We start from the raw sequence: 12,211 nt of genomic DNA, 5'->3' as shown, positions 1-12,211 counted from the left end.
GGGGTCTATAGAAAAGTTAATTTTATTGCTAAAAGCGGGTTAAGTGCTTGACGCACAGCTGAGTGCCTCTATTATGTAGCACACTGGATTGCATCTCTCTCTCTTTGATAGGAATCGAATTTGCTTTATGGCATGTATGCTAATTTTATGACTACTAAACATTTGCCCATCGAGTGAAAGCCTCTTCTCCCGTTGTCCCCGTTTGTCGTTGGCCATTGAGTACATTTACTCTGATTGACTTTTAATTTACATTTGAGCCTGATGAACGATAAAATTGCAGTAGTTGCTACTGGGGATATTACATTAATAGCATAATTTATCAACCTTTATCAAAAGGGATCATTTTTCTACAAATGTTTGAATTACATTTTAAAAAAATACTATAAATTTCTTTTTTAAAATTTAATGATTTTCATTTAGCTTATAATTTTATGAAATTTTATTCTGAAAATATTTTAAATATTTGAAATACTATAAATATATTTGGTTATTTACTATCATAAAATGTAATGCATAAAATCCGTATTTATGACTAGCATATTTTCAATTTTTTTTTAGTTGCTAAACATAACAAATATGCATTCTAAATTCTTTGGGAATATGCTAAATACAATAAAATCCTTTTCGTCTTTGTATACAATTTTCTTTATGACTAAAAAACATCTTTCATTTTGTTGTTAATTTATTTAGTTTTATTTATTATAAAAGTTGTATGTTTACTGAATATATTTGAGTCGAAACTTGAAGTACAATAACTATTCATATTTTATTATGTATAATAATAATTATAATAAAATTCATAATTTAAAAGAAACATTTTTCCTACAATATTTATGATTGGTGAATATATTGAGTAAAATAAATATATGTACATATTTATTTATATAAAGTGTGTAGATAAAATACTTAATTTTATCAATTCAATTGATCTGAAGAAAAAGTCAATTTATGGAAAAGATTTTAAAAATCTGCTTAGCAGATTCTGCTATCTACAATAAAGATATTCTCCCTCACACCTCCTTCCATTTCCTCTCCTCATTCAATCTGCTTTAATGTGCTAGTGATAATATCTCTCCCCTTTTATTTGTAGTTTTCCATATGAATTGACTTTGTCGCTTAGCTCGATAAATGATTAAATGCATTTGCGTGAAACTATAAAATGCGAGCAATCGCACAATGTGAATGAAATCAATCGCAAAAACCTTAAACTCAAATGATGCATAAATGGAATGAAAGCTATAGAGCGTTAGGCCAAACAATATTTGCTATGCCAGCTAACCTTAAAGGTCAAAGTGCAGAATATAGACATGTGTGTGTGTTTGTGCGTGATATACGAGCAGAGGATTTTATGGCCACAGGCAACCAGATTGACACTTGAAAGCAAATTAAATAGAAAATTGCGTTTTTGGGCAAAAGTGAGCCAAAAATGTTGTGAAATTTTATACATAATTGAATTTATGGTCAAGAGACAGACAATATGTGCATACCATTAGCCAAACACATAGACAGCTGAGGTCAGATCAGCGCTGGATGTGGATGCCTCAGTTGCCCATTGGCCTGTGGCTATTGCACCACACGCCAAACAATCGGAAACCGAATGTCATCTTCAATTTCAAATTCAATTATAAAACAAATTGGTTTGAGCGCAAATAAATATGTACAAGGATACAGTTGTGTAGGGAGGGAGGGGAGGATGGATTGATTCACACATACACATCGACACATACATACTTGAGACATCATCAAACGACAACGTCGATGGCAAATCCATTCATCCACTTTGCAATTGTGTCCAGTCGGAGCGAGGAGTGAAATAAATGTAATGAAATGTTAACAAATGACAACAGGCTGGCAAACAAGCAGCAGCAAAGCAGTGTGGCAAAAACCGCAAGGGTGACTCGCAGTCTCCTGCAGTCCAGTAAACTACACACACACACACTCATACACACATGGCCCACACGTATCGAATTAGTTTGATGAGATTTATTGGCTCAAGTCCCACTTGACCAACAGCCAAGCAGCGCCTGGGCAGACAATTATGGATTAGTGCCATTTGTTTTTGGTTCGCTAAGTGACTGCTTTTGGACTTTGATAGAATCACATTCGCATTCACAGTCACAGTCACTCTTACAATCCCACTCTCAATCCCTTACCCAATCACATGGTCATGGTCACATCATGCTAATGATGATTCTATGGCATTATATGGCACAGAATTTTGCCATTACTTTCGCCACGGTCTCGTGTCTATTACCTAAACGTATCGGATTACCATGCGGACAAGTCAAACCCGAATCTGAATCTGAATCCGAATACGAACATGAACCCCAGAGCTCCTCCTCTGGCCAGTTGAGCCCACGCACGACGCATGTCACCAGCTCCCTTTGCAGCTGAGGTCCTTTGGGGAAATTTGTCAGAGCATCAGCAGCGTTAAGGTGCCAATTAAGGGCTTTTTAGTATCAATTACAAAATCGCACGTTTCCACACCTTTATCAACGATGTGTTGTTGCTCGAAGGAAGTGTCTCTCATCCACTTTCTCCCACTCCTTCTCTTTTCTCGTCCTGGGAATGTGTATGTGAGGTGTTTTGGGGTTCGATTATATTACGTGGTCGCTGTGACATGCTGGTCAGTCAGTGGCTTGGGGTTGCTGCTGTTCTTGCCAAATTGTTTTGTGTCATTGTTTTTATTTTGGCTGTTTCTTCGTTTTTTTTTTTTTGGTTGGCATTGTTTTGGTTTATTCCTTTCTGTCACTCTGCATTTGACAGCGTCATTTTGCCAGTGATTTATTGTCTCGACGTGGGCAAATTGGGTTTGTCATTAGAACAGTTAGATGCTTGAAAACATAATCGATAGATTACGAACACTTTATACTACTCTTCAACTATTGTGATTCGTTTTTTATGCCACAGTTACAATTATTAGTTTTAATATTTGACTTATAAATCAAATGTTCAATCTAACTTACATTTATTTTTAATAATGAAGCAATTAATTGCAATGTCTAGTTTAAAATGGTTCTTTATTAGTATTAATATTTTGATAATTTCTATATTTTATACATGTTATTATTAATTTTCTTAGTAGCCATCCCAGCAGCGAGTATAATCCTCTCTCTGGCAAATGTAACGAGCCAGGTTAGTACAGACCCAGTTGTTCATGGTAAAGCCTCCTTCTTTATTCCACAAATGGATACAGTGCTCGATTCCAGGATTGTTTGGTTCTCCAGAGGACCAAGCAGTAAAATTCAATGACAAACCGTTTGTTAATGAGACATAATCAAAAACATTAACAAAATCGTCGCCAGAGATCCAAAAAAAATCATTTGAATCGATTTAGTGTTAAGTAATCCGAAATATTTTGCCATTCCTCGGCTGTTTCGATAAGTGCCAAGTTTCCACCAAGTCGTCGACAAATGTGAGCTGCTTCATACCAATTGACACTTGTTTCACCTAGGAAGTAGTATTTCTCTCCAATCCGAATGTATTCTTGGGACTGTCCATTGCCACAAGTAACTGTTTCAAATGGAAACTCGTAAATTATTTTAAATCTTAGCTTTTCACTTATTAATATTTACCTTGAGTTGTTGCTCCACTAGGAGAGTTCAAATTGTAAGCCAGTGTAAGGCACAAGGAAAGTGAAAATATTACAATGCGAGAAAACATCATTTTGAAACTGTTCTTGGAAAACGACTATGCATCTCTCTGGTCTGTCTGGCATTATATACTTGTGGCTATTGACAATTAGTACTCATAGATAATCGTACACGTGATGATTGTTCTATTGACCCTTTCTACTTCAAACACTCATTCAATGCGAAATTAATCAACTCAAGAGAATAGTGCTACACTTGTTTTAATGAAGTGGTTCTCAAGAATAATTAAATTACTAATTGAAGTACATTTTATATAAGAAAGCAGATAGCACAATATAAAAGCTTTGCTATCTAAAATAAATAAATAAATCAACTTTGTCACATTAATTATTTTGTAAACTACGCATGATTTTTTAATTACCTCTTTATTATTGGTTTAGAAGGGCACTCAAAATGTTAAAAAATTTTTAAAATATACCAAAATTACCTGGAAAGCTTTAGACATTAAGAATTCAATTAAATGAAAAAGAAAAACAATGTTATTATCTATCTCTGGTAAAATCTAAATACAATAATAAAAAGTTGTTCGCATATTTTCTTGAGTTTTGGTTCATTTTCAATATTCTTCATAAAATATTAAAGAATGCAAAGTTGAAGAAAGTGCTCATCAAAATTAGATTAGATTAGATTATATTGACCAGAGTATGTTATAACATAAATTTTGTATTGTAATATTAGAATAATTTTTTCGATAAAATTTTTGAAATAAGTTTGAATTATTTATTATCTTAAGTAGTATTTTTAAGAATTTCAATCTAGATTATAGAAAGCCATTTTGTCTCTCTGTATATAAAATATATGTATAGTATTATTTATTTCAATTACAGATGTTTGTTTTACTAATTCGCAAACACATTTATAGTAGATATTTCAACAAATAAGCTTAAGATGAACTTGAATTTAAATATACAAGATTTATTAATTTATTCTGCTATACATTGAGTACACATTTATATCGAAAAGCTTTTAATAACTATTTTAATTTACAAAGGGAAAAGGCTTGCAAATAAGTTTAAAATGACAAACCAAGTCTTATAATTTTAATCATTAAAAGTATTTGTAGAAATGCGTTTTCATTTTTAACGAACGAGTCTCGATTTCGTTATGAGTATTGAGTATTAAGAGTATTCAAACACTTAACAGCCATCCCAGCAGCGAGTATAGTTCTGTCTCTGACAAAGATAATAAGCCTTTTGAGTGCAGACCCAGTTGTTCATTCGGAAGGCGCCATCCCTGAGCCACAAGTGCATGCATTGCTCTGTGCCTGGAAAGTCTGGTTGTCCAACTGACCAAGATGTGAAAGTTAGAGGCAATCCAGTTGCTAATGAGGCAAACTTGTGGACAGTGACAAGATCATTTCCCGCTATCCAAAACCAATCATTCTCATTATGTTCTTTTTTGAGATAAGTAGAAATTGCATCCATTTCTTCGGCTGATTCAATATCGGCCAAGTCCCCGCCATATTGTCGACATATATGAGCTGCTTCGAACCAAGTGATTTTAGTTTTTCCCAAGAAGTAATATTTCTCTCCGATTCGGCTATACAATTGAGATTCGCCCTTGTCGCAAGTGACTGTGAAATTGGATATCCAGATTATTTATTTAACTCTATCAGTTACATAAATTACCTTGAGTTGTTGGTCCATTGGGATAATTAAAGTTATATGCCAGGGCAAGACTCAAGCAGAGTAAGAATACTGCAAACTGAGAACAACTCATTCTGAAGCGCAGATTGATCAACGACTAAAAACAGCAAAGCACAGCTGTCTTTATATACCTCGGATTTGGCATGCTTGGCATGTTGACCCAAGAATAAACTAATATTTATTTGCCTCATCTAATTAACATACAGTATGCATTATCAGTCTCTCTTTCGAAGAAGCACTATAAGTTATTATTTGCACGTTTTAGCAACGAGTGAAATTTATTTTTGAGCTAGCAGATAGCTAACCTAGCTTATATTCAAGGGGATTTTTTAAATGCATAACTTTACTTTAATTGTCATAGGTCGTAAACTAATGAATATAATGTAAAAGTTATAAGCTTATAATTGATTTAAATAATGATACGATCATACAAATACATATTTAATATTTTTTGCTTGATTTTACGCGCTATCTCCGATTTATTTATTTATTTATTTAAAACTGTTTAAAGTTAATAAATGTAAATCATTTTAAATTCACAATTTCGCTCAATAAAATTTAAGCTTAAAGTTAAAATTTGAGCTTAAGAGTGAAATTAAAAATTTGATTTTAAAGTAACATTTTTAAACTAATATAGATCTACATAATAATTATTATTATATAGGGTATACGATCTTCAGAGTATTCGTATATACGTTCAAAGATTTGCTTATTTGGACTTGTGAATAAGCCGGCTTATCAGCAAATATGCAAATGCATGTATACTAGATGTTTTAACAAATAAGTACGCAAAGAAAGTCTTGGTTGATTAGTAATTCAAATGGAGTATTTGTTTAAGAGTCTTAAATTGCTCTCTAGAAGACAGATAATGATAATCAAGAATAAAGTAGATAAAACAGGTTATGATAAAGAAACAAGGCGATAAATATATTAAAAGTTTTTAAATTAATATTTGTCTATGACAGCTGATCAATCAAAAACCATTTTGAGGAATTGATATTTGACAAAAATAAAATCGTAAATCACTGTTGATAAACAAACAAGTAAGAGAGATAAATTAAGTGAGCTCAAATATTTTGAGCAATTATTAACAAATATTCTTAAATTGAAAGTCCATTAAAGATATTTCATTTTTTTTAATACACTACTTCACAGCGCGGACTTTCCTGTATTTGGCAAACGCTTTCAAAGTTGTTCATGCGGCAAGTTTCATCTTTCAGCCAGATGTGCTGATATTGATACGATACTATGTACTATGTCCATGCATTTTCCATCTAAATAATTTGTCAAGGCGCAGCAGATGAACAAATTAAAAATATAACATTGAAGAACGTTATTTAATTGACAAACAACAGCTAGCAAATGTCCCGAGTGATGAGGTAAGTTTATTCATAAAATCCACAAATTCACATTTGCATTTAAACTTTTAAGTACCTACTACACATTGTAATCCATTCAAAATATGCAATAGAGTTAAAAATATTCCCGATTGTCAGCCAAAGCAACTAAGACTAGATTGCAGTATTCGTTTTTTTTACCATACAAAAGTTTTTTTTTTTTAATTTCTATGATTTTTATTCGATCGCTACCAAGTGTTTTGAAGTAATAAGTAATGTAGTTATTTGCGATTCAAGCTTAAAAATTACTCTTAGAAATTACGGTTTCTTTTCGAATTTTTTCGATGTTCAGGTTGGAAGTGTTTGTGATAGACAGACTAAATAGTTTAACTCAAAAGCTCAAGATAAGCTTGTTTGTTTAAGTATTTATTTATTAATTTTATTATTTATTATTCGTTGCAAAGTTTAATTATCAAATTAAATTTTTAAAAGTGCACATTCATAATGTTAGAATTACTCTGTATTTAAAATTAAACATCGTGTGAGTAATAAGTATGAAGAGTTTTGAGACACTTAACAACCATCCCAGCACCGAGTATAGTTCTGTCTCTGACAAAGATAAAAAGCCCTTTGAGTGCAGAACCAGTTGTTCATACTGAAGACTCCACCGATGAGCCACAGGTGCATGCATTGCTCCAAGCCAGGATAGTCTGGCTGTCCAGGTGACCAAGATGTGAAAGTCAAAGGCAGTCCAGTTGTTAATGAGGCAAACTTATGAACAGTAACAAGATCATTTCCCGCTATCCAAAACCAATCATTCTGATCGTGTTCTTTTTTGAGATAAGTAGAAATAGCATCCATTTCTTCGGCTGATTCGATATCCGCCAAGTCGCCGCCATATTGTCGACATATATGAGCTGCTTCAAACCAAGTGACTTTGGTTTTTCCTAAAAAGTAATATTTCTCTCCGATTCGGCTATATAAATGAGTTTTGCCCTTGTCACAAGTGACTGTAAATTATTATTATTATATAATTATTATTATTAATAAATCTGTATTAGCTCCTCAAATTACCTTGAGTTGTTAATCCGTTGGGATAGTTAAAGTTGTATGCCAAGGCAAGGCTCACGCAAAGTAAGAATACTATTAGCTGATAATAAACCATTCTGAAGTGAAGATCGTTCGACGACTAACATCAACCTGGCGCAACTGACTTTATATACCCAGGATTTGGCATAATGTGAATGTTGAACCAAGAAAAAACAAATGTTTATTTTCTTCACCTAATGACTTGCATTAGGCATTATCAGTCTCTCTTTCTCAAATATATAATTAAGAAATTTTTCGCACGTTTAGAATTAAGTGTCTGCACGTGACCACGAGAAAGCTTAGCTAGCCTATAATTAAGCTTGCTCATTTAAATAAAATAAAATTTAAATATGTTTTAGTTGATCGGTATCCATTAAATTAATAATTTCGTGTTTACATACACTTTCTCAGGGAATTCCAAATGTACACTTATTATATTTTTGAATGCTTTAAAGCTATTAAATAGAAGACAAACTGATGGCATTCAAAAATATTTCGATTTTACAATTTTGTCAAATTTAAATTTTAAAATAATATAGATCTACAAAATAATTTGTTGCATGGGATGTACATATAATCTTCAGAATGAAGAAAACCTTTGATTATTTGCACTTTCTAGTAAGCAAGTTTGCAAATATGATAATGTGATTACTTATGAATACTAGATGTTTAAAGAATATGCTTGTACATTTAATAATACTCGGTTGATTAGTTATTTAAATAGAGTAACTACACCTTTGCTCGAAACTCTTCAATTGCTTTCCAAATAATTGATAGTAAAGGAAAAGAGAAAACAAATGATTATAGTGAAATAAAAAGATAGAAGAAACTGGAATTTCTTAAATCAACCTTCGTTTAGAACAACGATCAAATCAAATTACTTTAATCAAGATTAGACAACTGCCTATTTAATATTTATTTAATATACAACTCGACAGCGCGGACTTTCCTGTATTTGGCACATATAAAACGCTTTCTGGGTGCAGACCCAGTTGTTCATGCGGAAGGTTCCATCTCTCAGCCAGATGTGCACACAGTGCTCCTGGCCAGGAAAATCTGGTTGTCCAGCTGACCATAAGGTGAATGGCAATGGTAATCCACTTGTCAGCGAGATGAATTGATGATTGGCGACGAGATCGTTTCCTGATATCCAAAACCAAGCGTTGCCATCGTATCCCTTATTCTTCAGATATTCTGAAATCCTGGTCATTTCTTCGGCTGATTCAAATAATGCCAAATCTCCGCCAAAGCGACGACACAAGTGTGCGGCTTCAAACCAAGTGACTTTGGTGTCTCCAATAAAGTAATACTTATTACCAACTTTTGAGTACTGTTTAGTGTCGACACAGGAGACTAGATTATTGAAAAAGGGTTTCAATAGTTTAATTCATTTCATTAATATGATATAACATAAGTTGGCTTCAGCGTGGCGTAAACATCAGTATTTGCTAAAACGCAGCATCAAGATGGCGAATACATTTACCAAATAGAGTTCATTTTAGCGTGGGGTAATTGACGATTCAGTATTTGCGAAAACGCAGCAAATTAAGATGGCGAAGAGAAAACACAAAATGTATTTCATTGTAGAACGTTCTTTAATTGACGATCGACAGATAGCAAATGTCCCCGGAGGTATTTCACATGTTGACGAAGTAATTTTATTCATAAAATTCACTAATCGACATTAAAATATTTGCATTTAAACCTCGAATTGAGCAAGGGTCAAACACTTTGTTTGGTTTTTTGGATTCTAAAGTATGAGCTTAATGCGTTTTCGAAAACTGTATGTTTTCAAACATCAATTTATAGGGTATTTCACAGCTGTGTACGTTCGATTTTCGTAGTTGTTCATTAGCTATTTGAATTATTCAAGTCAACCGCAACCTTTTTAATTCATTCGCGTGAATTTATTAATTTTGATTAGTTTAGTATCGATTGCTGCTTTGTAAGTACTAAAGCAGGGTAATCTTTTTAGTTGTCTCTAGATTCACTTACTTGGAACTTGGAAAGGTTTTGCACCCTCAGCTTTAGTCACACTTTAACACATGTGTGTCTGCGGTTTTGTGCCTTTATTTTTAGGAACTGTCGCAGTTTCAACATGCAACATTCAACATCTAACATCTAACACCTAACACCCAATCCGAAGCCGAAAACTCCAACATCACATCATCCCGCTGGCAGTTAGTTTCGTGTAATCCACACCTAAAATCCATGACAGCGTGTCTAAAGTTACACCCAATTTCGACTCGTATTACAAATTAAAATGTGCCGCAACCCAACGCACAAAACAGACAAACACATGGACCTCCATTCCGGTGGCAAAGACAGCATTTTAAACTGATTAGCTGACACCTAACAGTAGCTCCCTCTCCATTCGTGTCTTTGCCTTTCACTTTTGTGCTGCTGTGAATGCCACGGGTCAATGAGATGCTAAGCATATGACAACCCATTGAAAGGATGCCGTGCAACCTTCAAAATAGATTCTTCAATTTTTAAACAAGTCGAGCAACACGAATGGAAAAGGATTTACACAACTTTGTTAGCTGTTTCGCTTTGTGGCTTTGACATTTCCAAGGGATTGATAGATTTGATTTTTTAAAAAAGGGAGCAGACTCACACAGTTCATTGCACAACAGCATCGCAGGATATGCCCATTCCCTGATGTCGATGCTGATGCATATTGATTTATTTCCACTCATTTGTAATTTACGCATAGTTTTTTTTTTTTTTTTTTTGGTTTGCAGTAAGTTTCTTAAAAAACGCCCTAAACTGTCAACAGTTTGTGTCTCAATATATCATACGCCGCATATGATTAATCGCTGGTAATTATCTTGATTAATTGCCTTATTAGAGGCGTTAGTTGCTGCCCGCGTTGCGCGTGAGAAGTGCAACTTAAGTCTGTTGAGCAGTGGCGGCTGCAGTAGATCATGTTTTCATTTTTGGGAAGCGTGCTCTGATTTGTACCTTCTTAAAATAGCTCGATTCCTGTGCAGCATCTCAGAGAGTCGCTCTTTAATTACCAGAAAGCCATTTGGCACAAATGTTTTCCTTTGTTCGCTTGTCCGCACGGCAAACAGCGAGTGAGAGAGTGAGAGAGAGAAACGAGTCCTGGTCAAAAACCATAATATTTCATTACAAGCTGCGCTTTGCTTTCGTTTTTTTTTTTGTTTTTTGTGCTGTGCCATTTGGACGGGCACTTAAAATTAAGCGTGCCCAAATCCCCAAAGACCGCAAGCCCAACATAAACAAACTAACCGAATGAATGCAGCTCTGAATGCTCAGCTTTATCCTTCGGGAATTCGCCGTCTCACTGCGAGGGTGCGACTCTCTCTCTCCCTCTCGCTTTGGGTGTGTGTGTTGAGCAACCGCAATCATAAAAATAATAACCACATTATTGTGTTTAATAATGAAAAATATCATTTTCGGTATAACTTTTGGCTTTTGTTTGTGCAGCGTCCAACTCTCCAAACTCCCCCCAACAAGAAGAAATACTGCGAACGCCCGCATTTTGGTTGGCTGCCCTGGAGGGCGAAGCAACCCTTAAATACGCTTAAATATTAACCGTTGGAACATATTTTCTAAATTATGTTCATTTACTTGCTGGTTGCTGTTCCCGCAATCTTCAGATTGAGTGCCTTTTGCTTAATTTGCGGGCGCCGTCGCCCCCGCCCCCGCCGGCAGCCATCAAAAAAAGGGGTGTGTTTTTAGCCGGCATCTTGAGTACCTGCCAAGCCACCCCCTCAATAACTGGCTGAGTGAATGAATGAATGACTGACTGGCAGTCTGAGAGAAGACTTTGTTGTTTTTATTGGCATGTTGACTTTTGAAATTAGTTTTTAATATGCGCAAATACTTTGCATATTTGGCTCAACTTCGCCCCCCCCCTCACTTCTGTTCCTTCCTCGACAACAAACTTGAGCTGACTCCTCGACAACTTCAACACAATTGCGCCATGTGTCCTTATCGCTCGGAGATAAAAACGCAAATATTTGTAAACAACCAAAATGAGATCTACAAAATTCCCTCCCTCCTCCTCTCAGCTTGTACATAAAAATCTCTGCATATTGACATCAATTAAAGTGCATCAAGTCGACACTCAAACAAACAACGTAATTCACAATAAATGTGTTTTGAGTGTTCCCGTTTTACTTCCGTATGCCGACTACAACTATTCATTAGCTACCACCGCGGGCTACAAAACCAAACCCGACAAAAAAAAACAGAAAAACAGAAAAGGTTCGAAATGCGACAAAACAGCAGCCGCAGCATCCTCTCAGCCCGCACCCCTCAGCCGGGGGTCCATGTTGTTACCCTTGTTAGCTGCCGGAGGCGACAGGCGAGTTTTGAGTGCGTTTGATTTTGCCTTGGGCTGTTTTTTGGGCGGACCATGGAGGTCAACTGGAATAGTTCTATAATGAACAAAAACACATTGTAAATTGTCCTGCTTGCATTGTAAATGGGCACAAGTGTGCCGACGAAGACCTTT

General features: G+C 34.9%; 2 protein-coding genes and 1 long non-coding RNA gene across 3 annotated transcripts; all 3 read right to left on the bottom strand.

The window, feature by feature from the left end:
* Window positions 1-3,002: 3,002 nt before the first annotated feature.
* LOC117574091 (uncharacterized) lies at window positions 3,003-3,676 on the bottom strand. The gene is made up of 2 exons (XR_007955496.1): window positions 3,576-3,676; window positions 3,003-3,513 (listed from the first exon to the last, which is right to left on the bottom strand). It is a non-coding gene; the product is annotated as an uncharacterized LOC117574091 (long non-coding RNA).
* A 1,015-nt stretch (window positions 3,677-4,691) lies between these two features.
* Window positions 4,692-5,398, bottom strand: LOC117574087 (C-type lectin 37Db-like). Its single transcript, XM_034257723.2, has 2 exons — window positions 5,282-5,398; window positions 4,692-5,226 (listed from the first exon to the last, which is right to left on the bottom strand). The coding sequence occupies exons 1-2, from the start codon at window positions 5,370-5,372 to the stop codon at window positions 4,790-4,792; spliced, it is 528 nt and encodes a 175-aa protein (XP_034113614.1). The 5' UTR covers window positions 5,373-5,398; the 3' UTR covers window positions 4,692-4,789.
* A 1,714-nt stretch (window positions 5,399-7,112) lies between these two features.
* On the bottom strand, window positions 7,113-7,813 carry LOC117574089 (C-type lectin 37Db-like). Its single transcript, XM_034257725.2, has 2 exons — window positions 7,711-7,813; window positions 7,113-7,646 (listed from the first exon to the last, which is right to left on the bottom strand). The coding sequence occupies exons 1-2, from the start codon at window positions 7,799-7,801 to the stop codon at window positions 7,210-7,212; spliced, it is 528 nt and encodes a 175-aa protein (XP_034113616.2). The 5' UTR covers window positions 7,802-7,813; the 3' UTR covers window positions 7,113-7,209.
* Between the last annotated feature and the right edge of the window lie 4,398 nt (window positions 7,814-12,211).

Source organism: Drosophila albomicans, chromosome 2R (assembly GCF_009650485.2).
Source record: "Drosophila albomicans strain 15112-1751.03 chromosome 2R, ASM965048v2, whole genome shotgun sequence".
NCBI classification, from domain to species: domain Eukaryota; kingdom Metazoa; phylum Arthropoda; class Insecta; order Diptera; family Drosophilidae; genus Drosophila; species Drosophila albomicans.
The sequence above is the reverse complement of the archived record's forward strand: the minus strand, read 5'-3'. Positions and strand labels throughout refer to the sequence as shown.